The sequence below is a fragment of the Hyperoodon ampullatus genome, assembly GCF_949752795.1.
Source record: "Hyperoodon ampullatus genome assembly, chromosome: 13".
Taxonomy (NCBI): Eukaryota; Metazoa; Chordata; class Mammalia; order Artiodactyla; family Ziphiidae; genus Hyperoodon; species Hyperoodon ampullatus.
The window spans coordinates 16271812-16298092 of NC_136926.1; the positions used below are offsets into that span (position 1 = coordinate 16271812).

A 26281-nucleotide genomic window follows, 5' to 3' on the forward strand; every position below is an offset into this window, starting at 1 on the left:
ACCAGATGTACACTATAGAGAATTATTTTTGGAATTTATGTATTTTCTTATTCATTAATTTATCAAACTTTTATGTGCCAGACACTGTGCTAAGCTCTGGGGGTACAAATATGAATAAGACATGGTCTCCCCCTTTCAGAGCTCACAGTTGAAAGGGGGGACAGATTTAAATAACATTATAGTAGAGTGCGGTATGTGTTACACATATTGGGAGCTCTATAATTTCCTTCTTTGTTATATTTTTGTATTTGTAAATTGTCAACAGTGATTTTCTTACTAAGATATATTTACGCTAAGCATTTGGTGAATATGTCACAATGATGGTCTTTACATTAAGTATGTAATTCAAGCAATAACAGGTAAAGTTAGTCCTTGCATAGGTATCTTTTTTCTTTAAATACTCCTAATAATAAAATTTATAGTGTTGAAACCATTTTGAGAGTTCGTTTCTACATCTTTCTCCGAATTTTATTTTGTTGATTACTAAGCATAGGAAGATGATCTGTATTGGCTTTGTCAAGATTTTGTGTTGGTGAAAAAAATGATTTTGTAACAGAAATTTTTAGATTTGGACTCTATGCCTCAGATCAGCTTTGAAGAGTCACTCTATATACCACTCACTACATTTCTTTTATGGACATCATTTATTAAAAACAAATCATTGATACATTTCCTATTGAAATACCAGACACATTTATCCTTAGAGTTTGTATCTGATCCTCTGATAGAGGTATCTGACCCTCAGATAGAGGTATATCCTGGACAATACGGGAACACCAAAAAGTTATTCTGGGGAGGGGAAGAGGGATGAGGGGAAGAGGGAGGAAGAAAAGAGGGAGGAAATCAGAGTTTTTCAAAGTTGGCGGTAGAGCAGAGCTGGGTTCTGAATGATAGGTGGGATTTAGACTGAGTGGTATGGACATTCAGGCCACATCAGCAGGGAGATGGAAAAATGGGACCCTGATCATGGAACATGACAAAAGATGAAAACTGGGCAGGGACAGGACAAGATGGAACTTCTATGAAAAAGAATCTGAACAGTGATTTCTTATATGTGGGAGTCCTCAGAGTCCTAACAATCCTGCTCTCAAAAGCAGTTGGACAGAGATCTAGGAAAAATCACCATGTGCTGGAGAAAGCTTTATAGGGCTGAGCCAAAGCTAATTAGTCTGGTAACAAGTCAGGGTCCATTCCTAGTTTTGGCACCAAGCTAGGGGCTAAGACTCGTGAGTTAAAATAAAGTGTGAAATTTAATTGTGGTTATCAGTTAAGACCCTTAAAGTCCCTTTTATTTTATTTTATTTTTTTAAACATTTAAAAAATTTTTATTTATTTTTGGCTGCATTGGGTCTTTGTTGCTGCGCGCGGGCTTTCTCCAGTTGTGGCGAGTGGGGGCTACTCTTCGTTGTGGTGCGCGGGCTTCTCATTGCGGTGGCTTCTCTTGTTGCGGGGCACGGGCTCTAGGCACGTGGGCTTCAGTAGTTGTGGCTCACGGGCTCTAGAGCGCACTCTCAACAGTTGTGGTGCCCATGCATAGTTGCTCCCCAGCATGTGGGATCTTCCCTGACCAGGGCTCAAACCCATGTCCCCGGCATTGGCAGGTGGATTCTTAACCATTGTGCCACCAGGGAAGTCCAAGACCCTTTTAAAAAAATAGGTGATGTTGAGAGTTTGAACATGTATTTCCAAGATTGGATAAGGTCATGCAGCTTCAGGGTCTAATTTAGTTGATAAGGGATCCACTCTTGATTTAGGTTTTCATTTTAGAGATAGAATTCCATCCTTCTTTTCGTGATTCATTTACTTGGTTCACATGAAATCTTTCTGATCTTTGAGTTGCCATATGCAATTCAATTTGGCCATGATTGCCATCTTCATAATGTAAAAATGGTAGGAAAATCTGTGAAGGGTTTAAAAACTCACTCTAACATTTGAGAGGGTTTCGGTATTCTATAGACTCTACTGAAAAGTTTTGTCCTGGGCTGTGAGTCTGGCCAGTTGATCTGCTTTGGAATAATCCAGGTATAAATTCCTTTTATGCTGACAGGTTCATATAATGAATTGAATCAGTTGATGTACCATACTAGGGAGTATAGTAATTTATTTGGAGCTTGAGTGACCTGAGTTTTAAATATCATTTCTTTTTGGAGAGTGAAATGTTTTATTGTTCACTGATAGTTCCCAGCATCTGTGGTGGTCTCTCCCATTCCACCACCAGTCCTACAGTGAGAGAACTGCTGCCAAAGTTCAGTAGATGGGACTAGTGAATTGATTTAAGGAAAGTACTTCCTATGGTACTTGTGATTGTTCTTTGTCAGATATGTCCCCCAAATGTTGATTATATCAATTGTGTCACTATTTGTTTGACTAGCAGTTATTTAAAGGTAGTGTTTGCTTCTGTAAAATACCAGCTCTAGTTAAGACTGCTTTTCTTCAATATAAACTATTCAACTTGTCATTACTATTTCTTTTTTTTTTTTTTTTTTTTTGGCGGTACGCGGGCCTCTCACTGTTGTGGCCTCTCCCGTTGCGGAGCACAGGCTCTGGATGCGCAGGCTCAGCGGCCATGGCTCACGGGCCCAGCCGCTCCGCGGCATATGGGATCCTCCCAGACCGGGGCACGAACCCGTATCCCCTGCATCAGCAGGCGGACTCTCAACCACTGCGCCACCAGGGAGGCCCTATTTCTTTTTTTTAAACAGAGGAAAAAAACCCCTCATGTTTCTATTACCACAAATACCAATGACATTTCAAAATTGAATAAGCATGTTTTACATAGTCCTTTTTATGGGGTGTATACAGTTTTTATACTCCTTTTTATTGTGTAGTTTTAATTATTTTTATTTATTGCATAATATCCCATTGTGATATGTTATAATTTAATTGAACACTTCTGAATATTGAGATTGCTTCCACTTTTTCCACTATAATAAGACTGCAGTGAAAATCTCTGTGCATTTTTATTTCTGGAATGTTTCTTTAGGATAAATTCTTAAAAATGGTGTTACTTTCTATTTCTTTCAGAGGTAGGAGATAATATATCTTTTAGTGTCTATCTTGACCCTTTTAGAGAATTACATCTCTGCTATTCTGAAGAGCAAAGTAGATGGAAACTGAGATTAACATTTAGGGGAATATGATAGTTCATTCCCTAGTCTTGATTTTTCTACTAATTATTAGTCTAGTTAATTTCCTTATGTGTTTATACAGTATTCTCTATTACTTGAAAAGCCTCTATATTCTTATTCTCCCTACCATATTTACTTGAAATGCATGTTGGCGTTTTACATTTCTCATCATGGCTGACAGGTATATATGTTCTGTGTTTTCCCAAAGGAAAAAAAATTGGCTAAAAGATGATCCTCTATACTTCTTTTTTTTTAAAATATTTATTTATTATTTATTTGGTTGCACCAGGTCTTAGTTGCGGCAGGCGGGTTCCTTAGTTGTGGCACATGGGCTCCTTAGTTGCAGCTTGCAAGCTTCTTAGTTGCGGCTCGCTGGCTCCTTAGTTGCAGCATGTGGGCTCCTTAGTTGTGGCATGTGAACTCTTAGTTGTGGCATGCATGTGGGATCTAGTTCGCTGACCAGGGATCAAACCGGGGCCCCCTGCATTAGGAGCACAGAGTCTTAACCACTGCACCACAGGGGAAGTCCTGATCCTCTGTACTTCTTATGTCAAATATTGGAGTCTTGTTCAAAGCCAGATTTGGCTGGCAAAGAATATTTTGCCTACTTTCTCTTAGCTTTCCAGAATGATTGTTGTTTAGCTTAAAAACATGTATGTCATGTATGATAAAATTATATTAAGGCTACGAATTGCTTTGAGTGTTGTTCCCTTAATTGGGATGACTTCAGCATTATCACCAAAGTACAGTTAGCAAACCTGTCTTCTGATTAAGGGTGACGGGCATCTTCCCTTTTCCTTAAATAGCCTTTTTCCTTTTTAAAGAAAAAGTATTAATTTTATAATGACATGACAGTCTTTTATCTTGGTCAAGAGCCATTACTAAGAGCAGTGGTTTTATATGAGGATCTGAGACAAATCATTTAATATTCATAAGTACCAGAATAGATCCTCCATAGCTGACTTACTAAAACCCAAAGGTATGATATCTTTATAAAATGATTTTAGGCCATGACCTTCAAACTTTAGAATTCTTAAAAACAGCAGCATATCAGACAGTTCTTAGTTTTCATAAGGCCATTGAAATGGATAATGCTGAGTAATCTAATGGGTTTCTGAAAGCATAGTGTGCTTTAGGTACTGTTAAATCAATAAACATAACAGTCACTTAAGCATGTATATTATATAATATTTGGTTAGTTATATTATAACTCAAATCCTTTCAGAATATTTCTTTCAAGTGGAATGCCAAAAATATAACTGAAGTGCTTGTAAAAATAGAACCATCAGAAAAATACAGAAGTATAGTATATATTTTTTCAGATAATCTTAATATTTGGAGTTAGTTACAGATTCTGTCATATACATCATTTTATGAACCATGAACTATCGTATTTCAGAAGCACTTATGTTTGAGATTGGTAATAAAACTAAATATCTGGGTTTAATGTTACTGAATTGTTCTTTGATTCTTGTGTCCAATAAAAGCCTGTATTGAATTTTTTAGTAGTTGCTTCATATAACATAAGTCGCCGCTCAGTGTAGCATAAGTAAAAATGTATTTGGAGCACATATGTAATTAATTAATTAATTAATTTAAAAATAATTTTTAAAAATTAATTGATTTATCTTTGGCTGCGTTGGGTCTTCGTTGCTGCACGTGGGCTTTCCCTAGTTGTGGTGAGCGGAGGCTACTCTTTGTTTTGGTGCGCGGACTTCTCATTGCGGTGGCTTCTCTTGTTTCAGAGCACAGGCTCTAGGTGCAAGGGCTTCAGTAGTTGTGACACGCGGGCTCTAGAGCTCAGTAGGCTCAGTAGTTGTGGCACATGGGCTTAGTTGCTCTGTGGCATGTGAGATCTTCCCGGACCAGGGCTCGACCCTGTGCCCCCTGCATTGGCAGGTGGATTCTTAACCACTGTGCCACCAGGGAAGTCCACATATGTATTTTATATCAAAGAGTTGTATTGGGTAGAGATCACAAAATCAATATTGAAAAGCATTTTAACAAATGCAACAAAATTTATTTGTTTAGATTTTCATACCTTGAGATGATCAAATTTAAAATTTTTTCATTTTTCACAACATTAAAAGTATCTCAGTCTTTGGTTGTTGATCATAATGGTGGAAGCTGGTTACTGACTTTTTTGGGGAGCGATCTTAAAAAAAAAAAGGTAATCTAGCTTCCTTCGATACGATTACTTAAGGGTAGATGGTTGCCCTTGAAATGCGATCGTTTTTAAAGGACTTTGGAGTTATTTTATCTGCTGTCATGCGAAAAATAATCAAAAGGGTAATTTGTGTTTGATGAATCGAGACAAAAGGGTAGGGAAATACAATTTGTATGACCTGATGATAAAGGACATTTAATCAATCATTATTTGATACTGTTGTATTAAAAACTAAATAAAAATGTCCCTAGTTCTTATTTTTAATAATATGATTTGCAATATTGCTTTACCCAATGATACCTAATTGAATACAACCATAGCCTGATTAGAACTGTTTCAAATTTTATTTTAAAATTATCATATTGTAGAATTGACCTTTTTTGGGGGGGGTGTGCAGTTCCATGAATCTTAACACATGTATAGATTCATGTAACCAGCAGCACAATCAGGATATAGAACAGTTTGTTTGCCTCCCCAAACTCCCTCATACTATCACTATATAGTCACACCCTGCCTGTACCCCAACCTCTGGCAACCACTGATGTGTTCTCTATCACTATAGATTTTTTTTTCCAGAAAGTCATATAAATAGAATAATTCAGATGGAACCTTTTGAAATTGACTTCTTTCACTCAACAAAATGCCATTGAGATTCACTGAGGTTGTAGATATCACTAGTTCATTTCTTTTTATTGCTACGTTGTTGGTTGAAATTTTATGGCATTTGGATATTATTTCTGATCTGACACACTAGAACTGAAGTTTGAATTGGTTACTTTTTAAAACTGAGTATTTTTTCAAATCAGTTAAATGAGATACATACGTAGTTAATTTTTTGAATTGGAATTTGTTTTCAAACTGAACATTTTTTCAGTTCAGTTTAGCGACTTGCATGTATAGCTAAGCTAGGCAGTTACAGGGTTTACATTTCTCTGGAAGTTCTTGTGGTTTTATTGGGCTAACAGTTTTAAGAGCAAAATTTGAGATTAAAAAAATATATTTTGCAGGTTTATGAGAGAAATAAAGTGACCCATGACCCTTTAAAATTTCAGTGCCAATGACTTGACAGAATTTTCTTTGCTTTTATTCCGAGCCTCTCCCCACCCTGACTTTCTGGTCTACTGAGAACCAGACACCTCTGGCACCTGATAATCTGTTTTAATGTGCTTGGTCCAAGAGTGGCCTCTTATTTGTTGGTTACAACAGTCTGTTCATTTTAACTTAGTCACACTTATATGTGTAAATTATTTGCGTCATAAATTTAGTTTGATTCTTTATCTTCATAGCTGTTTCCTTTCCTAGTTGATTGAGGATTTAATGGTTTTATCATTTCCCCAGCTGCTGAAAAATCTCAAGGAGGTCTCCTGATAATTGTATGTTTTTGGTGAGAAAATAGGGGTGGATCCATTATCAGTGTGAACTGGATAAATCTATACCATGTCACCAATTGAAAGAATGGATTAACAGTAGTAAGAATGGAGTGTTCTTCAAAATCAAAGAATAATAAACAATCATTTATTAGTTGGTATATTAGATCTTGAAGATGAAACTTGTTCTGTTTTCACTGACAACCTACCTGGTAATAGAAGTTAGAGACATAGATTTATAACCTGAGCCTTGAATAAATATTTATACCTCAACTTTCTAAAATAAGCTACTCAAATTAACTTTTGACCTCCACACTTAATTATTTTCATGATTTGGGTTCTAATCTCACTTTTAATAGCATTAGCAGAAGTGCCAAGGAAAAAAATCTCTATCAGCAACCTGGCTTTGGCCACAATTAAAAGATTTTTTGATGTGGACCATTTTTAGATACCATTGGATAGATTTGCTTCCATAGATGAGAGCAGTGGTGAAAGCGATACATACCAACTTCTCTATTGGTTCTTTCCTTAGATTTTAACATTTGAGACCAAGAATCCGACGGAATTAGCAGAACGTTTGCGCTCTGTTTGTGGGAATCAGAGCAATGCGTATGCCCGCCTGCTGGAATACCGCCTGAATGCCTTGCGAGGACTGTGGAATGCCCAGCGCCAGCTGGCCTTGGAAGAACAGCATGAAAGGGAAAGTTCGGGTGACGAAGAAACTTTGGCCCTGCTCAAACGCCAGGGCTTGTTGCAGCAACCCGAGCAAGCTCCCTTCACGTCGAGGATGGGGCTCCTGCTGGTCTTCCCCCTTATTCAGTCCCAGAGTAGAACAGACCCCTCTCTCTGTAACATAACTGCTGAGGTGCTATTGAACTGCCTTCGCGACTGCCAGCCTTTGAGCTTGACCAAGGAGCCTGCTGACTGTCTGAATGGAATCGAAACTTTGCTGTGCTCTTGGCTAGAGGAGACTTCTGACACAGGCCGACACATCCCACATAAGCAAAAAGAAAATGCTGCTGCTGCCCTGGTGGCTTTGGCATGTGCCAGGTAAGGAAAATCAAAGGTACCAACTGGTGACCTTGTGATGGCTGCTTCCTGGTTTGGGTGAGTGAATAAGAGGGCAAGCGTATTTGTTGGAAGTCTTAACATTCAGAAGTCCTTCGTTTTCAGTATTGAATTTCGCAGCCTTGACAATGCATAAGATGCTTCCACCAAAACTTGGTAGCAGGAGCTAGAGTTGAAACCCAAGTTCAAGTTTTTGCTTTCTGTTATACCATGATAACAGCTTAAACAGTTTAAAATGGAGAATCAACACTTGCCATTGTCTACTCACCCTTAGATGGTTACTGTTTTACATCAGGTAGTTAGTAGAGGATGTTGTATCTGTATTTCTCCTGGAAGGACAGTCAAAAAATATGTAGAGCTTTTAATTTTTTTTCCTGCATGTCTGTAAGGAGTATGTCAGAGAGTGAATGGGTTATTACTCACCTGGACTCAGTCACACAGACTTGGTCACAAATTATATTTCTGGACCTTGATGCTTGGCTCCATCATTTTAACTGAAAGATCTCTCTGTGTGTAGCAAGATTTAATAGTGTACTGTCCTTCGTTTGTAAGTTGATGTTACTGATGTACTGTCAATAGGAAATGTGCTTGGAGTTACTTTTCCAGGAGAGGATTTCATACATTCTCCTGCCCAGTAAACTGTATGATCACTGTCACATATTTGTGAGAAAAAGTTTCACTACCTTTGCTTTCGTCTAACCTAATTGTCTAGGGACCAATTAGGACCACGGTCTGATAGATTAGTGTCACTAATCTCTCTCCCTTCGTAGTTTTTTCTTTGATTGAGTTATTCCTTTTGTTAGCAAAGCGAATGTGGAAAAGTTCTTCTTGGAGGATTATGAAGTTCCTAGCTATAAGACTCCTTTCTCTATTTTTATGGTTTCAAAGTTGACCTTCAATGATTGAATCTGAAGCTATTTTTAAGACACAATGGCACCAGCATTTATTGTCAGTTTCTTTGCCCTGAGCAAACTGTCATAGCCTAGTTTTAGATCCTTGAAGACTGTGGTTGATTATGGAAATCCTGACATGAGCTTAATTCTGGAGACATTATTGGGTGGTACTGAAATAAGTTTCCCTGTAAAGGCTTTATATTGGACTGATTTATCTTTTTTGGATATGCAGAAGACAGTTTTGAGCCCTAAATAGATTTGTTATTAATGCAAAAGTCCTACTTTGGGAAATTTTCCTTTTAGATAGTCCTATCTTTAGACAGATTTAGGATGTTTGGAATAATTATCAACTCTTTAGTTTCAAATGTTTTTAATGAACATGGGATCATAAAACTCACTTTTTTTTTTTTGCGGTACCCGGGCCTCTCACTGTCGTGGCCTCTCCCGTTGCGGAGCACAGGCTCCGGACGCGCAGGTTCAGCGGCCATGGCTCACGGGCCCAGCCGCCCCACGGCATGTGGGATCTTCTCGGACCGGGGCACGAAGCCGTGTCCCCTGCATCGGCAGGCGGACTCTCAACCACTGCGCCACTAGGGAAGCCCCATAAAACTCACTTTTTTATTATGTACCCTAATTTAGTCTGAACCAAGAGAGAGTTATTGAAATCGCTTCATGTGCTTGAGATTCCAAATTCCGTTCAGCAGAAACGTTGAAATGAGTGTTTTTTATTTTCTTCTTCTTGGGTGTGTATTTTTGTTTTTGTTTTAGTTGGTGCCTACATTATTGCTAATATTATCACCTTGTTCTGGACTTTATTTACCTCAGTCACATGCTTTTCAGTGTTAGATCACCTCCTTTAATGAAGTTATTTAGGAGCATATTATTGAACTTTTGAGATTGATGCTCTCAAAGACAGAACAGCGTTTCCAAAAAAATATTTTGAAGATGTTCATTCATTTCAACCAACTAACATTTATCGAACATCTCTATGTGCCAGGAACCTTGCTAGGTCTTAGGGAAATAATGACTCATGGTGACTCATGGTCTCTAATCTTACAGTTGAGTGGATTTCATTTTGTCAGTCATTATTGCTCATTTACCACGTGCAAGAGACTCTACTAGGCAGTGTGGATACAGCAGTGAGCAAGGTAAATGGTCCCTAAAATTGCAAGGTTTACATGAGACCCAGAGAGTCAGACAACTAGCAACAAATGCATATATAAGATAATTTCTGAGAGGGATGTTCACTGTAAGAAGACAAACCAGGATATTTTAATAATAGAGAATGACTTAAGTGGAGGTGGGGGCCAGCATTAGCTAGAGATACCAGGGACGGCCTTACTGAATAGGAGACATTTGAGCTGAGGCCTAGATGATGAAAGAGCCAGCCATGCAAAAAAGCCAGTGACATGGAGTTCCAGGCAAGAGGAGCAGCAAGTGGCACAAATCTGATCCTCTTTATGTGCTTGGGGTAGGACAGCAAAGTGAGCAGGGTGGCTGGAATGCAATGGTAGAAGGAGAGGGGCAGGAGATGAGAGTCCAGACCATGTAGGGGCTTAGGAGCCATGGAAGGAGTTTAAATTTTATTATTTATTTATTTATTTATTTAGGCTGTGCCAGGTCTTAGTTGCAGAATGAAGGACGTTTTTAGTTGCAGCATGCAGACGTAGTTGCAGCATGTGGGATCTAGTTCCTTGACTAGGGATTGAAGCCGGGCCCCCTGCATTGGGAGCATGGAGTCTTACCCACTGGACCACCAGTGACGTCCCTAAATTTTACTCTTAAAATCTGAATCTGGCAGCTAATAATATCTTATAGTTGGTTTAATGTTTTAAATGTTCCATTGTGCCTTTGCCCCTTTCTTTTAACCTCGTTGTACCCCAGGGAGGTATCCCTGTTGGGCAGATGAAGAAGTAAAAACCCATAGGAATTTGGTAACAGGACTGAGATGGTGCCGCTGGTGAGTGGCAGAGACGGGTTTCAGAGCCTGTGGGTCCTGACTCCCAACTTGTGCTTTTATACTGTGTCTGCTGCCTCCCTGCCTTATATGGTTCTTTGGTTTTGATTCTTTGAACACCAGAGACAGTGAAAGGGGCAATTAAGAGGAGGACTCGGGCTTCCCTGGTGGTGCAGTGGTTAAGAATCCGCCTGCCAATGCAGGAGACACAGGTTCGAGCCCTGGTCTGGGAAGATCCCACATGCTGCGGAACAACTAAGCCCGTGCACCACAACTACTGAAGCCCACGTGCCTAGAGCCCATGCTCCAACAAGAGAACCCACCACAATGAGAAGCCTGCACACCACAACGAAGAGTAGCCCCCGCTTGCTGCAACCAGAGAAAAGCCCACGTGCAGCAACGAAGACCCAATGCAGCCAAAAATAAAAAATAAATAAAATTAAAAAAAAAAAAAAAGAGGAGGACTCTAGGCCCTCTTGGTCCTGTGTTAGGTATTCCCTTTCTTTTTGGAGTTTAGGCACATGATACCTAGCAATTAAAGCCTTGGCTAAGAGAATAAGGTAGCAATCTGAAGTCAGCCCATCTGATACTGGCGATCATTTAGCTCAGGAAATGTTCTTGTGGTGATTTATACTTGGGATCTGGCCAGGTAAGTCTCGTGCATCTAAAATCACCTTCTTTTAGATCCTGCTGACCAAACTATAGACTTCCCAGAGCCTCAAGCTTTGGGAACCAAAAGGAAATTGGGTCTTAGTGAGCTCTGCAAGCATTACAGTCACATACTGCACAGCAGGGGGAAGCAGAAGGAACACCTCTCAGCACAAAGTATTAATTATTTGAATGTTTTCCTCTTCAATCATATTTAATGTGTGAGATGTTTATGTAAAATGGATGAACTTAACAAAGAGATTAAGAAATTAAGCCTAGAAATACTGCTACACTTTAAATATAACCTTTTCCTATGAAATATCTCCTTCAGCTAGAGATCAACTTGTTGATGAAACAGTATCAGGCATAATAGCCACACATTCTTTATGCTTGAGCTTTATGTTTTGAACTTTTATGTTAGGGGAACATTATTTACCTTTGCAAATACAAGAAGAATATCATAACTGGCATGTTAAGAATCACATCTATTTTGACATTTTGTACAACACATCTACTGATTGGCAGAAGCAGAGTCAATTTGGAAGCTCTCCGTGTGGTTAATAAAATGGACATTAACATCCTTATTTGACATTTCAGTTTTGATGATTTTCTGTTCCTTCCTTTTTTTTTTAGGGGATCATTGAAAACTTTTGTTCATACAGTCCATCTATTACAGAAACAGACAGATCTAGGGTCCCTGCCTGTAGCCGATGTGCTGTATAGGTAAGTTGTCACTTTGGATCCTCACCCTCCTTCTACACAAGGGAGCCTTGTGCATAAAAGCTCTTTTAATAAGTAAATTGCTAAACTCTTTTTTTTTAAATCAATTAATGACTCATATTTTAAAATAAGTTTGTTATTCTTTTCATCTTAAGTAAGAATTTTGTTTCTTTCCTTCTTGGAAGGTGTTCCTAGAGCGTGTATTTTTCATTTTTTAATTTTTGTGGTAAAAAAATGCAATAGCTTGTCATGAATTCTTATTGTAGGTTTCAAGATAATAAGATGTTAAGGTATAAAGAAAAAAGTGAAAGTCATTCATAATCTCACTACTCAAAGATAACCACTCCTAATGTTGTATGTGTTATATGTGTTTCCTAGTTCATACCCCTTTCTCTCCATCCCTCCCCTTCTCTCTATCTCTCTCTCTCAGATACGTATACATGTAAAATATATACATTTTACACACAGCTACAATTTTATTGTAACATTTCCGTAAGCACTACTTCGTAATTTTCTAATTTAAAAATATATGTATTAATGTCTTTTCAGATGTATAGTATTTGTGTAGAACTATTTTAGTTTTCTGCTCTTTGAGATGTTAAGTAGACTTTTATCTTCTTGCTGAAATGGATAGTCTCGGTGTCTTTATGATTCTCTATCTCCCCTATTTAGGCTGTTGCTTTTGGAAGGGGGACCTGGATCCCCCTCCTGTTTGCTTGGTGGCAAACACATAGTATCATGGGGGTATGAAGACATGTTGCCTGCACCAGATAGCAACACTGGCTCCAGTTCTGAAAATAAAGGTAATACAAGGGTTTTGGTCCTGTGATTGAAATTAAGATATGAAAAGAGTGGTTTTAGATAATTGTGGCAACCAATTTAGATATAACTCTGTATTCCTTTTAATTAAGAGCTCAAGGTTCCTATACAGGGTAATCATTGTCTGCTTTATCAGTAAAAGTGTAAAAGCTGATACTCAGTGAGGTAAGAAAATGGATAGGTTTTACTATCGCAAGGGAAAAGGATCATCCGTACACTCCTGCCAGGGAGGCATGAATTACTTAAATTCCTGAGTATTTGAATAATTTGGGCATGGGAGCCTTAAGTCCACGAATAGAGTATCAGGTCTTGTTGCCTGATACTGTTTCTTTTAGTAATTTATTGTGTGTGTGTTGGTGAACCTCCTGTCCTAAAAGCAAAAAAAAAAAAAAAAAAAAAAAAAGAGATGGTTCAAAGGAGCATGAATTGTTAAGTATCCCCTTTAAATAAAGGGAACTAGATTAAAATGTTTTTACAGTTTCACAGGTATTACATATCTGTTTATTCTGTGATCTCAGTGAAAATGGCAGAAGGTCTCTGAAATGACCTGCAGTTAACTGACTTACCAGGTGAATTAGGCCTCTATTCGCTTGGTAGATGTACTGACCGGTGCCGTGGCACACAAAACCCATGAGGCCAGTAGGCTCTTCTTAGAGTCTGTGCATTGCTGCTCCCACCTACAGAGTTGCAGGCTTGCCAAGAATCTGCCTTGCTTCCTAACCTGTTTGTTATTGTAATTGGTACTTGTGATTATATCATTAAATATTACATAAGTGATAAAGCAGGAATTTAAAAAACCCTAGGAAATTATTTACATTTAGAAATGGAATGCTTTTAGGGCTTCTCTGATGGTGCAGTGGTTAAGAATCCGCCTGCCAATGCAGGGGACATGGGTTTGAGCCCTGGTCTGGGAAGATCCCACATGCCACGGAGCAACTAAGCCCGTGCGCCACCAACTACTGAAGCCCGTGCGCCCAGAGCCCGTGCTCCGTAACAAGAGAAACCACCACAATAAGAAGCCCACACACCGCAATGAAGAGTAGCCCCTGCTCACCGCAACTAGAGAAAGCCCACATGCAGCAATGAAGACCCAATGCAGCCAAAAAAATTTTAAATAAATTTATTTTTTTAAAAAATGGAATGCTTTAGAATGATTCAACAAAGCCAATCTCTAAGAAATTGGTCTTCTCTAAGAAACTAGAGTGGGATTCAGAGTCTATTCTGCCCACCCCTTCTTCTCACACTTTTGATGGGGACAGCTTTCCTAGGTAACTGTAAGGAAACGGGGTTCAATCTAAGCAGTGGGCCATCCCCACACCTCTCATCCAGTGCCTGTGCCTCTTCATGGTCCACTGTTTCTTCCAGACAGTCATGTGAAAGTGGTGAGAGGAACAGAGGCAAGGCTTCCGGATGTGGGTTACTATCTTCACTGACTCAACTAGAGCCAATAGGAGAAGCAAAAAGCCTGCAATGCCCAAGAAGTTCTTAAACATTATATGTGGAAATTTATAAATTCATACAAAACCAAAACCCCTTTCTTTACTCTCTCCTTTTACTCCTTTTAGTATCTCCTTTGGAGTAATTTCTTACTGAGGATGATGGTATTAAGCTGATCTGTATGCATTTCACTCTCTTGTACCTTTGGTTTTGCTCCTGGCTAGAGGATGTTTTTCTTATAAAAATTTAAAAAGCAGTCTTATTTAATTTTTAATATGTGGAAACATTCAACATACCCAGATGTTGAAAGCATACTACAGTAAACCCTGTGTACCCATCACTCAGCTTCAACAAGTGTCAACTCTGGCCAATCTTGTTTTACTCTGTCACCTTCACTCTCACCCCTTGTCAGATCCATACTCAAAAGGCCTTGGCCTTAATCTAAAGAGTGATGAATAAATGTATATTTATAAGCTTTAAGTTAAAATAAAATGTTTAAGGAATGAAATTAATATTTTGAAAATGATTTACCTACTTTTAACTGTTTTTTGAAGAACTAATAGGAACAAGTCTCGGTTGTCTTGGATTAGTAGACTGAATTTTTAAGATAACCACATACTTAGTACTAATTTGAGTGCTACTACACTGGATTTCTTATAATATGGCAAATAGTAGAGAAACTCCACTTAAACATAGTAAGTGGATTGATTTTGAAAATAAAAACAAAGTTTTATTTGTAAGCTCTCTTATTAAGGTAAATTCTCTAGAATATGTTAGTAAACCATTTACTATCGTTCAGAGAGATATTATTTGTTTTAAGCTTGGGGAAGATATACCTAAGGGTAAACATAATTGCTCTTTTTAAATAGAAGTGATATTATACTTTTGTGCTGTGTCACTCCAGAAATTTAAAATTAGGATCTCTAGATGGAAAATCCACAAGGAGTAGATTTTAGTTCAGTGTATATCATCAGTCTATCAACATAAAATCATTTGCCATTCATGGGGCCCTGGCTTTGTACCAGAGAGCAGTGTGGGTGTTTACCTATGTTGTCTCATTTAACCATCACAGTAACTCTTGAGGTACATATTATCTTCATCTTACAGATGAAGAAACTGAAGTTCAAAGAGGCCCAGGGTCAACTAATAAGTGTCCCAAACTCTTAAATCTCACACATTTTTTATTACACAATCCTTAGGGAAAGTATTGTATGCTTAGTCATTTCAGATTAGAGTTAGGAATGTATTTTTGCTATTCAAAAAAAAAAAAAGAAAGAAAGAAAAAAAATCTTTGGCAGACTGAACCAGGTTCTCCTGCTAATAACTATCCGACCTCTTTCCCTGATCTTGGTCTCTAATCCTATATGCATTTTGAAGTTTTGTTTTAGGCGTTCAAGCCATCTTCCCTGGAAGTCACATTGAAGCACTTATTTTATTATTTTTATTTCTGGCAGTACTGTGCAGCTTGCAGGGATCTTAGTTCCCCGACCAGGGATCGAACCTGGGGCCTGGCAGTAAGAGTGCTGAGTCCTAACCCACTGGACTGCCAGGGAATTCCCAAGAAGCACTTATTTAAGAAATGGGAGATTATCTTTCATTCAGCCTCCTAATGGCTTTTTCATTAGAAAAAGCACGTTTATAATTTCATTAGAAAAAGCATGTATATAATTTACTTGTGAAAAAACGATTTCAGATGCTGACTTGGGACGCTGTGTCACGGCAGATGGTCTTTACCTGTATACTACTAACTCAGTTGGAAGAGGAGTAAGCAAATTGGGGTCTGGATTACATGGTACTCTCAGGTCAGTTGCATGGAACTTGCTGAATGATTTGGCTGGAACGTTTTCCTCATTACCTAAATCTGTGATGAAGACACCTGGGAGTGCGTGCTAACTCCCCATAGACTGACGAGTGACTAAACAAGTCTGAATGACTGGTTTTCTCTTATTGTCACTTTCTCTCTTTGGTTCTGTTAATGCATTTCAGCTTTGTTTTGACTCTATAAAGAGTTTGGTAGCCCTAAAATCATTGTTTCTAGCTTCTAGCCAGAAATTCCTCTGTGATCAGAATTTTTATATTAGTGACTTCTCCGTGTTGATAAATGTGTATTTTTCGAGTTAAGTCTTTTTGTTCTTGGATTTGACATTGGATCAGTGGTGATTTTTGTTTTTTTTCAGTTGGGATATAAGATCTATGAATTGCTGCCAAAAGAAACCACAGTTTGAGATCCTTATGTATATTTAATTAGACCGTTTCCCCAACTTTTTTCCTCTCCAATTTGTTGTGGGAAATGAATATTTGCCATAGTTTGTCATTCTCAAAGTTAATATGTTTATTCTCCTTCAGACGTTTTGCATACTTAGTCACTGAAAAGAAATTAGGAGGGAAATGTTGTTTTGTCTGTTGTAGCTCATTGCAGGGTTTCAGACGTGACCTGGTGACTTAGCCTGTATACCGTTTTTCCCCACAGAGGTTTTGTGTACTGCCGGAATGAGGAGCTGGAACCAGGATGGATTGCTTTTGGCAGTGGCAGTCTTCTCCACCGGCCTGTATCTTTTGACAATAAACCTCACTCTCTTTTCCAGGTCATTGACCAGAATACCCTTCAGGTAAACAGAGCGCCAAGGCTTTGTGTTTTATATTTTGGAGACAGTAAGGGAAGTTTGTGACATCATCAGGAGGAATAATAACACAGTTGATATAGTTTCCTGCCGGAGTGACATCCTTTTAACTGTCATCGTTTGGGCATTCTGTTTTTTTCTCTAATGTCTTAAGTTTTCCCACATGATCTGAGTGAATGTGCTCTCTAAGAGTTACTAAGGCCGACAAACTTTTTTTAGGATTAAAAAAATTTTAGAGAGTCAAAGATGGTATAAATCCCAGCTTTTTTTTTTTTATTTTAACTAGATCTATTTTGGGAAGGCATCATTTCCCTATTCAATTTGTTCTAAACAGCCTTTCTGTGGGAATGGGAGCTTTGAAATGAGTTTAGATAAAATGATTGTGCACTTGGGATTGAGCTCATCCTTGGTGCTCTTAAAGCTCTCTGTTATGGCACTTGCTATATTATACTGAAATAACGCCTGCTGTTGTGTCAAACTCCTCCCCAAGACCACACACACCTTTAGGTCTGGACCCTGTCTTACTCATCTTTGTGTCCTTAGAATGTAGCACAACATTTGATTGATAATTGATAATAACAGTGTCTCTCTTTGCCAGGCCGTGGGTTTGGCAATTTACATACACTTCCTCTCCTTGTCTGTGAGGTGTGACTATGGCAGTTTCATCTTACAGTTAAGGCACCTGAGGCTAGGCAGGTTGTAAGCGCTCAGTAAGTGTTTGTCCTTCAATGAAGGAGTGAGCTTAGAGAGGTTAAGTATCTTGCCACACAATAATGGCAGCATGAGAACTTGAACCCATCCACTCTAGAGTTTGAGCTCTTTATGCTACAACTTTCTGCCTTTCAACCAAAGTCAAACTGAACGGTTAGAGTTACCATCTGTGGAGTGAGTGCCCTGAGAGTAGTCACATCCAGGACTTAAATGGGATGTTACATCTTTTCTTGTCTGTCACTCAACTGTGCCTTTCCTGGAGAATAGGAACTGAGTCTTGCTCACCTTTGCATCTGCAGAGCACATAGGAGGTGCTCAAAAATTGTTTTCTTTTAAATTTTATTTATTTTATTTTTGGTTGCATTGGGTTTTTGTTGCTGCACACAGGCTTTCTCTAGCTGTGGCAAAGGGGGACTACTCTTCGTTGCGGAGCGCGGGCTTCTCATTGCGGTGGCTTCTCTTGTTGCGGAGCACGGGCTCTAGATGCGCAGGCTTCAGTAGTTGCAGCACGCGAGCTTGATAGTTGTGGCTCACGGGCTCTAGAGCGCAGGCTCAGTAGTTGTGGCTCATGGGCTTAGTTGCTTCACGGTATGTGGGATCTTCCTGGATCAGGGCTCGAACCCGTGTCCCCTGCACTGGCAGGCGATTCTTAACCACTGCACCACAATGGAAGCCCTCAAAAATTGTTGGATGAATAAAATGAACAAATAGATGCCAAATTAACTTCATTTCTTATCAGTAATGCAGATAGATGAGAACATTGCCTGTATTTATTTGAAATAGCCTGGGGACTTAAACAGATGTTAAATCTTGGAACGTGGTTTACATTTGAAGTAATGTCAGTATCCTCTGTGTTTTTGCAAAAACTTTGTTGCCCAAGAAAGCAGTGTTCTCACTAACTAGATAGGTGCATTGGAACAATTTGTGGGTAGCTTAAGCCATTCAGTAGCTGTCAACTTTCTAGATTTCTTGGCATTACAAATTTCAAAGTGTGGTTATAGCAACTAAATGACTTTTTTAACTTTTGAGGTAGCAAAAACAAGTCTGGAAAAAAGTTCATATGAAATGAGTTCAGGGGTCAAAAGTAACCTTAGGAAAACTAGTGACTCACCCAAAGAGATGGAGTAACTGAAGGTCATTCTTACTGTCTCCTGAAGGCACCCAACCTTCTCTAATTATTTTTATTTGGGGATTTTCAGTTCTGTTTCTATTCTTGGATTTTTTTTTTAAAACCTAGTCAGCAGTTCTCTTGATTCTCATTTTCTCTTATTTTAAGTGCTTTTCTCTAGCAGTCAAAATTAGTATGTAACTGCACATTTAATATGAAATGTGCAGAACTTATTCATTACATTGAAACTGAAAGATGTTTAGTATTAGAAACACATGCCTCATGTCTGATACAGAGAATGGGTGTTTGTCTTTTTCCTCCGGCCGGCCCTCCTGTGCTAAGTCAGGATCTGTGTGCACCTTCATCTTTTTACTCCTTCTCCCTCTTCTTTGCTTTCTCTCTTGTTTTTTTCTCACCTTTGCTTTTTTCCTTCCTTCCATAATTATTAATTTCTGAGTTAGACTCTGAATTAGGTGCTGGGAATATAAAGATTAATAAGATATAGTTCCTGTCCTTTAAATATACTTAAGCCTTAAATTTATATGCTAAGGGAATTTCAGAAAGTACTGTTTCTCTAAAACTTCGGTTTTTTCTTTTTTTAACATCTTTATTGGAGTATAATTGCTTTACAATGTTGTGTTAGTTTTTGATGTATAACAAAGTGAATCAGCTATATATGTATACATATATCCCCATATCCCCTAAAAAACTTTGTTTTTAATAAATATTTGGTAAAACACACATGCATAGCAGATTCAAAGTGTTTAGTAATACTTTTTCCTATTAAAATGTAATTTGAATTAATCTCAGGAATCTTTTAATCTATTGCATGGCCCATTGTATGAACTCTTATATTTCTGTCATATAATTTTCATATATTATTCTTAGAGATAAATGTCAGTTTTATTTTGACCAGGAGACCTATTGAATTCTCTTCTTGGACTTAATGGCATTAATGATGAACGGATAGAATCAGAATTTACATGTCACAGTAATGAAGTTTTCCTCCCTTTCATGTCCAGGTGTGCCAGATGGTGCCAATGCCAGCCAATCACCTCCCTGTGGGCAGCACTATGAGCACCGTGCACCTTTCTTCAGATGGTACTTACTTCTATTGGATCTGGTCTCCTGCCAGTCTGAATGAGAAAACACCTAAGGGACATTCTGTCTTCATGGACATTTTTGAACTTGTGGTAAGTTTCACTTTCTCATTTTATGTCTTTGCAGAGACATTTTTTACTTGCTTGCTTTTTATAATTGGTTTACAAAGGACCTAAGAAACTTGGAGTACTTGTACAGTGTATTCACTCTTGCCTCAAAATTGACTTCTCTCTTGGATGTCTTTGAAGATTTCTTTGTTTGGAGTTGTATGACACAAATAAAGGCAAGGTTTTTGAAGGTTAATCTAGCAACAGAGTGGAGGTAAGGATAGTTAATGTGTAGACAGTGGGGCTTTTAAGTAGAAATGCTCATAAGCTTGCTGGAAATTTGAAAGTAAATTGCAGTAGCAAGATTGGGTCTACAGATGGATATTGGGAATCCCCAAGAGATATGACAGTTGATATTGTGAGAAGGCAGCCATTCATTCATTCATTAGATATCGGCTAAGTATCTACTGAGAACCAGACATGGTGGTATCTAGGTGGTGGGAATACAGTGATAGGCAAGGGGGACAGGACCCTTGCTCAAATGGAGCTTGTATTCTGGCTAGTGGGTGGGTTGAGTTGTGATGGTGGTGGTGGTAGAGAGACAAAACATTAACCATAAACAAGTGAACAGATACATGGACAACATAATTTGAGGTAGTGAAGGAAAAATAGTAGCTAACCAGATGAAGAAATTGGGGAATAGGGAGGAAAGAACATGGTAGGAAAGGGAGACCACAAATGGAAAAGCTCTGTGGAGGGAGCGAGCATGTGTTTTATTGGAAATGACAGTGGGCCAGAGTGGTTGAGTGCAGAGAGAAGAGCTTGGGGCAAGGAGAGACTGGAAACCATGATGGTCCAGATCTGCACTGTCTAATATAATAGCCAGTAGCCACATGTGGCTATTTAAATTAATCAGAATTAAATACAATTAAAACTTTAGTTGCTCAGTTGTATTAGCTACGTTTCAAGTCCTCAGTAGCCACATGTGCCTGGCTAGTGGCTACCATGTTGAACATCAAAGATAGAGAACATTTCCATCATTGAAGAAAGTTCTATTGGACAGCACTGGTCTAGATAATATTTGTAGAGACTTGTAAAGAAAAAATTGCCCCAAGCCAGGTCTGTGACAAAACCTTTTTACATAATGTAATTTATAGCCTCCTTCTGGGAAGAAATTAGCATTCCTGAAGGAAAAAAAAAAGCACTGAAGCAATTTCTGATAAACTTTAATGGGGTTAAAACTTGTTCTGGGAAAGAAGTCATCCATCCTGCCAGTTAACTGTCAGTCTAGTAACATTTAACTGTACATTCTTTTTTTTTCTATCTAGTTTCTCAGTATCCTCAAATCATTATCTTTTCTTATAAAATGTCTTAGCCAGAGTGAGTCTTTGAATTGATCTGCTAGAGATTGTACTACTAGAAGATGTGTTCATAATTAAATTGTTAGAAATGCCTTTTTAAAAAAAGTTGTTTTTAAACAGACCTAACGAGCTAGTTAGAAGATTTAGGTCTTCATCCTAAGAATAATGGGAAAACATCAAAGAATTCCCCTTTCCCTTATATGCTTTTGTTAAATTAAAAAATATCTATATCAAAGAAAAACATGTACATGGATTAAAACTTGAGGTAGCACATCTGGGCTCATAATGAAAAGTGAGAGTCTCTTGCCCCATCCCTAGCATGTTCCTTATAGACAGTTACTTTAATGGTGTCAGCTTTTCCTTCTTCTGGTGGCTACTCTTGTATTTCTAAGTAAAAGGCTTACATTGCTGTTTCTTGGTTTACTAACCCTATTTATATTGTGTGTGTTTGTGTGTGTTTTGGTTTTTTTGTTTTTTGCTGTGATAGATGAGCATTTGGCTCAGTTCATCCCCTTTCTTTCCTCCTTCTTCCTAATGTATTTATTTCATTAATTTTAATTCCTCTTAGGAGGAGAGTATCTTTGTAACTTATAGTTAAACTTTTATTACTTGTTCCTCAGCTCTAGGTAGTATCTCTTGTCCCCCAACCTTAGAAGATGGAGATAGTAGTGTCCCTTCCTGTCCTTCAGTGTGGGCAAAGCCAAAACTAAAAGTATATGGTCAGGGGAATCCCAAGAGAAAGAGATGATTCACCTGCCCCCAACCTTAGAGAGTCTTAAGAATTGGCAGCATAAGGTGTGATACAGAGCCATTGTGAGGCAGGGGTATAGACTGAAGTTTGCAAAAGGAACTGTCATCCCCCTTCCTGGTGTGCACAACATTTTTGCTCAGATGCCGGCTGCCCCGGCAAAAGTCTAGATGTTTATTGTCTGAAGAAACCAAACCAAACCTGGAAAAAAAAGATCCCAATATACTGACATTGTGGTTCATCTAAGGAAAAGACTTGCTGCCCCGGTGAATCGCCCACAAGTGATGCCTTCCAGTAAGCAAGCCTCAACCATGTGCATAGTATTCCTGACTAGTGCTGAACTGTTAAAGACAGGCACAAAAAACCCCCAAACAAACAAAACCCCAAACTTTGGTGAGGTATGAGTGTGGAGGGGAGAGGAATAGATTAAAAAAGTTTGGCAAAATAATGATAATTATTTAAGCTAGGTGATGGGTACATGGGGAGCTCATTGTACTATTCTTTCTTCTTTTGCGTACATTTAAAAATTGCCCAAATAGGGCTTCCCTGGTGGCGCAGTGGTTGAGGGTCTGCCTGCCGATGCAGGGGACGCGGGTTCGTGCCCCGGTCCGGGAGGATCCCACATGCCGCGAAGCGGCTGGGGCCGTGAGCCATGGCCGCTGAGCCTGCGCGTCCGGAGCCTGTGCTCCACAACGGGAGAGGCCACAACAGTGAGAGGCCCGCGTACGGCCAAAAAAAAAAAAAAATTGCCCAAATGAAAAGTTCTTTAAAAAAAATTTAAAGCAGACCATTGAGAATCTCTAGACAAATAAGGAAAGTCTCCAGTTTGGAAACTAAAAATAAGAAAAAGAAATCAGAAAAACAGCTAATAGAGTAAAGTAAAACTTCATAAGCACTTACTACTCTGTGAGATATGAGAAGGTATTGTATTCATAAAGCAGAACAGGATGTCATGAAAAAAGAACTATCAGAATGAGAAAGAGCTCCTGGGAATTTAAAACTGTGATTGTCAAAGTTTGAAAATTAATAAAAGGATTAAAGATAAGAAATCTCCTAGAGAGTAGGACAAATAACAGTAAATATGAGATGATAAAAGACATAAAGGAGTAATCCATCTAAAGTCTTGGTAACAGGAGTTCCAAAAAGAGAACAGAAAATAAAGAGGAAGATATGATCAAAGAAATAATAGAAGAAAAATGTCAGATTGAAGGACACTCGTGTCCAGATTAAAAGGTATCCGGCACAGTGAATGAAAAATGTACATACTGTGGCACATCATCTTGAAATTTCAGATTATCAGGAACAAAGAGGATTCTAAAGCTTCTAGAAATAAAATAAAATCATGTACAAATAATGAAGAATAAGAAAAGCACCAGGCTGTTCAGTAGCATTACTGGATGTGAAAATGGGGCAGTACTTTCAAAATTCTAAGGGAAATCAATTTCTAACCCAGAAGTCAGTAGTCAACCAAAGTATCAATCAGTTGTAAAGACAACATAAAAATATTTTTAGACATATAGTTATACAATCAAAAGCCCATCCCTGACCTGGAGGAAATAGAACAACTAAAAGCCTCTGCCAGTGGCATGGAATAAAAAGTTGGGGGGGAAGGAGCCTGCTCTAGATTAAAAGAACAACTTTTGAGTCACTTTTGGAGTCTGAATCAATCAAACCAATTGTAGAAAAAAAATTTGGTGACAATTTGGAATTTGAATATAAAATGAGTATTAGAGGAAACCAAGGGCTTTATTCTTCTTTTTAAAGTATGATAATGGCATTGTGATTATATAAGAAAATGTCCATATTTTTAGAGATGTGTAGTGAAGTATTCAGAAGTGGAATTACATGATGTCTAGGACATGCTTTATTTATTTTTAAAAATTTTTACTGGAGTATAGTTGATTTACAGTGTTGTGTTAGTTTCAGGTGTACAGCAAAGTGAATTAGTTATACATATACGTATATCCACTCTTTTTTAGATTCTTTTCCCATATAGGCCATTAGAGTATTGAGTAGAGTTCCCTGTGCTATACAGTAGGTCCTTATTAGTTATCTATTTTATATATAGTAGTGTGTATATGTCAGTCCCAAGTCTGGGATGGATATGCTTTAAAATGCTTGAGCAAAAAGAGATGGGTGGGTTAAACAGATTTGGCTGTATCTGGTTAATAGTTGAATCTGGATGATGGATATATGGAGGTTCACTATACTATTCACTATTTTTGCATTTTTGAAATTTTTCATCATAAGATAAAAAATTCTTAAGCATGAACGGCCACTAGTTTAGCAGCTTCTAAAATGCTGACTTGGGGGACTTGGTGGTCCAGTGGTTAAGACTTAGCCTTTCAGTGCGTGTGTGCGGGTTCAATCCCTGGTCGGGGAACTAAGATCCCACATGCCTTGCGGCCACAAAACCAAAAACATAAAACAGAAGAAGTGTTGTAACAAATTCCATAAAGACTAAAAAAATGGTCCACATCAAAAAATATATTTAAAAAATAAAATAAAATGCTGACTTGGGAAGGTAAACATAGATATCTATCTGGCTTTCTGCCTATGGTACTTTCACAGAAGGGAACACTGTGTAGCCATTAAAAAGCATGGGGCAGGGCTTCCCTGGTGGCGCAGTGGTTGAGAGTCCGCCTGCCGATGCAGGGGACACGGGTTCGTGCCCCGGTCCGGGAAGATCCCACATGCCGTGGAGCGGCTGGGCCCGTGAGCCATGGCCGCTGAGCCTGCGCGTCGGAGCCTGGGCTCCGCAATGGGAGAAGCTACAGCAGTGAGAGGCCCGCGTATAGCAAAAAAAAAAAAAAAAAAAAAAAAAAAAAAGCATGGGGCAGATCTGCATCAATTGAAGTAGATTAATTTCCAAGTTATATTGTTTAGTACAAAAAGCTAGGTTCAGAGCACTGTGTGTAATCACTACCTGCTGTGTGATAAAAGTTGTGGCTGGCGAGGAGGCACAGATTCTCTCTGGAATTGTCCTTCTCCTATGATAACAGCTTTCTTCTCTCAGTGGATCACTCATCACAGTGTACAAATACATGAGAGGATATCCAGCCTTGAAAAATCAAAACCAACTCCCTTGACCCACACCCGCCTCCACTCCCCTATCTTTGGCTCCCATTTACAGCAATATGCTTAAAAGAGTTTATTTTTACTGTTCTGTGTTCTTTCCTCCCATTCTCTCTTGAACCTGCTCCAATCAGTCTTATATCCTCATCACACCCCCAAAACAGCTCTTCCCGAGTTCATCAGGGACTTCCACAATAGTCAATTCAAGGGCAACTCAGTTTTCTTTTTACTTGACCTTTTAGCAGTATTTAACATGGCTTCACCCCCTCCGCCATTCTTGAAAAGGTTTTCACTTGGACTTTGGGACACCCATAGGACTTCTGTCACTGGTTGTTCCTGCCCAGCCTGTCTTCCCTACCTCTCAACAGTCACGGGCACCAGGACCTATTTCCAGGACCCTTTCTCTCTACTCTACCTGCTCTTACTCCCTTGTTGATCTCATCGTATCTTGTAGCTTGAAACACATCTCTATACAGATAATGCTCAAATTTGCTTCTCAGCCAAAACCTGTCCCTGAAGCTCTAGATGCGTATTGATGTGGGTGGGTGTTTGTATATGCACAGAGTATGAGACTTTTCTGGTTGGAAGTCTGATAGTTCCCTCACGCTAAACATGCCCTCTACCAAACTCCTGATTTTACTCCAGACCTGCTTCTCCTGCAGGCTTTCCCATTTCAGTTCCTGGCATCCGTGTCCTTTCAGTGCTGGCCAAAGACCTGGGTGTCCCTCTCTATTCCTTTTTCTTTCCTTCCCGAATTCCATGTCCAGTCGTCATATGTTGTCTGCTTTCCCTTCGGAGTGTCTCCCAAATCCCGTTCACCTCTGTAAAGGTACTGCGTGATTTGGGCCCCCTCTCACCCCACTCTAGCCACACCTGGCCTCCTTGCTGACATACAAATACACTGAACGTGCTCCCCCCTCTGGACCTTTGTGCTGGGCTGTCATCGCACAGATAACCAGATGGCTTGTTCTCACTTAGTTTAGGTCTCTGCTCAAATATCACCTTATCAGAAAGACCCTTCTGGCCATGCTTTATAAATTATTTTATGTAAAATATAATCCTGTCCCTCCTTATCCCTGTATTGCTTTTTCTTTGTGGCTCTTATTACTGCCAGTTTATTTGCTTATTTATTGACTGTCTCCCTTGCCTGGAATGTCAGCTCTAGGGCAGAGATTTTGTTCTCTTTTGTTGACTGCTGTGTCCCCAGCACCTAGCACAATGTGCCTGGCACACAGTAGGTGATTACTAGATACTTGTTGAATGAGTGGAAGCATCACAAGCAACTGGCAACATTGGTTGCATCTG

The 26281-nt window shown here is 38.9% G+C and overlaps 1 protein-coding gene across 1 annotated transcript in view; it reads left to right on the forward strand.

Annotated features, from left to right (window-relative positions):
* Positions 1 to 26281, forward strand: part of HECTD4 (HECT domain E3 ubiquitin protein ligase 4) — a gene marked incomplete at both ends in the record, with an annotated part of 188671 nt that overhangs the window by 40887 nt on the left and 121503 nt on the right. Inside the window, 6 exons of the mRNA XM_079717670.1 lie at positions 7195 to 7712; positions 11862 to 11951; positions 12621 to 12751; positions 15898 to 16006; positions 16675 to 16813; positions 19667 to 19837. Coding sequence (XP_079573796.1) covers positions 7195 to 7712; positions 11862 to 11951; positions 12621 to 12751; positions 15898 to 16006; positions 16675 to 16813; positions 19667 to 19837 — 1158 coding nt within the window. The remainder of the gene's footprint in view (positions 1 to 7194; positions 7713 to 11861; positions 11952 to 12620; positions 12752 to 15897; positions 16007 to 16674; positions 16814 to 19666; positions 19838 to 26281) is intronic.